Raw genomic sequence first — 1,023 nt, forward strand, 5'->3', positions numbered from 1 at the left:
AAATAAAATACCTAATTTAATTGTGGGAACATCAGATTAACTTTCAATATAGAGAATGTTATCTAATTTGATATCTCTGTGAACAATTCCATTATAATTGAGATAATTTACAACATCAATAATCTATACAGCAATTTGCATTTTTTGGTTATCAGTAAGGGCAATGTTTTCTTTTTGAAGTCTTGTCAAATACTATTTTAAGTTACCTTTAAATAATAAATTATAAATTAAACTTTCACATAATTAAAAGAAAATTAATGATAAAAAATTTATTTATTTATTTTTTAAATATTACCAGAACATTTCTCTATCTCATAAACTACAAAATCATCATTTTTATTGACTGACAAGTAGAAATAGCCATAAAACTTAATGACAAGAGGCATTTAGCAATCTCTCATGATTCCAACTTCTTGAACAACTTCATGTTTAGATTGAACTTATTGAATCTTTAAAACTGTTTTAAATCCTAAAGTTTTGTTAAAAGTTCCAAGGACCAAACCTTTCGCACCTACAGAAATGAATTCAAAATTGCTGTCATATTTAGGAATACTCTAAAGTAACTTTAGAATAGTTTCATATTCTTATGCCTTAAAGGGTTTTTACTGAAGGACATCAAACATTTAGATTAAATTTTTGAAATGTTTTTGATTCTATTGATTTTAAAATTATAAATATGAATTAAAAATATCCTTCTTATAAATTACTGATTTACTTTGGATGATTAAGAGAGTTCTAAGATTTCACTCTTCTTTTTCTATTATTTTTCAATAATAGATTTTTGAATTTAGCTTAGTTGCTCTGATTTCTGCAATAATTAAGACTAAAATTACATTTATAAATTTTTTACAAATGAAGAGATCAAAATAAAAATATTTACTCTGTTAATTACAGAAGAAAGTTCAACTGCTAAATAATTTTAGTTTTCTTATATGAACTGAATGAGTAAATCTATGGCTTATTTTCGATTTTCTACATAGTAATTTAGACATTAATAAGCTATCTTGTAGATATATGATTGTC

At 23.6% G+C, this 1,023-nt stretch overlaps 1 protein-coding gene across 1 annotated transcript; it reads right to left on the reverse strand. All coding sequences in view use genetic code 6, as the record gives it.

The window, feature by feature from the left end:
* Positions 1–25: 25 nt before the first annotated feature.
* On the reverse strand, positions 26–835 carry TTHERM_02593230 (kinase domain protein; the record flags this gene model as incomplete). Its single annotated transcript, XM_001028242.2, has 3 exons — positions 26–206; positions 296–653; positions 716–835. Coding segments are annotated over 3 exons (659 nt in total), but the record flags the coding sequence as incomplete, so codon positions are not given.
* Positions 836–1,023: the final 188 nt, after the last annotated feature.

The sequence above is a fragment of the Tetrahymena thermophila genome (genome assembly GCF_000189635.1).
Source record: "Tetrahymena thermophila SB210 genomic scaffold scf_8255631, whole genome shotgun sequence".
Lineage (NCBI taxonomy): Eukaryota > Ciliophora > Oligohymenophorea > Hymenostomatida > Tetrahymenidae > Tetrahymena > Tetrahymena thermophila.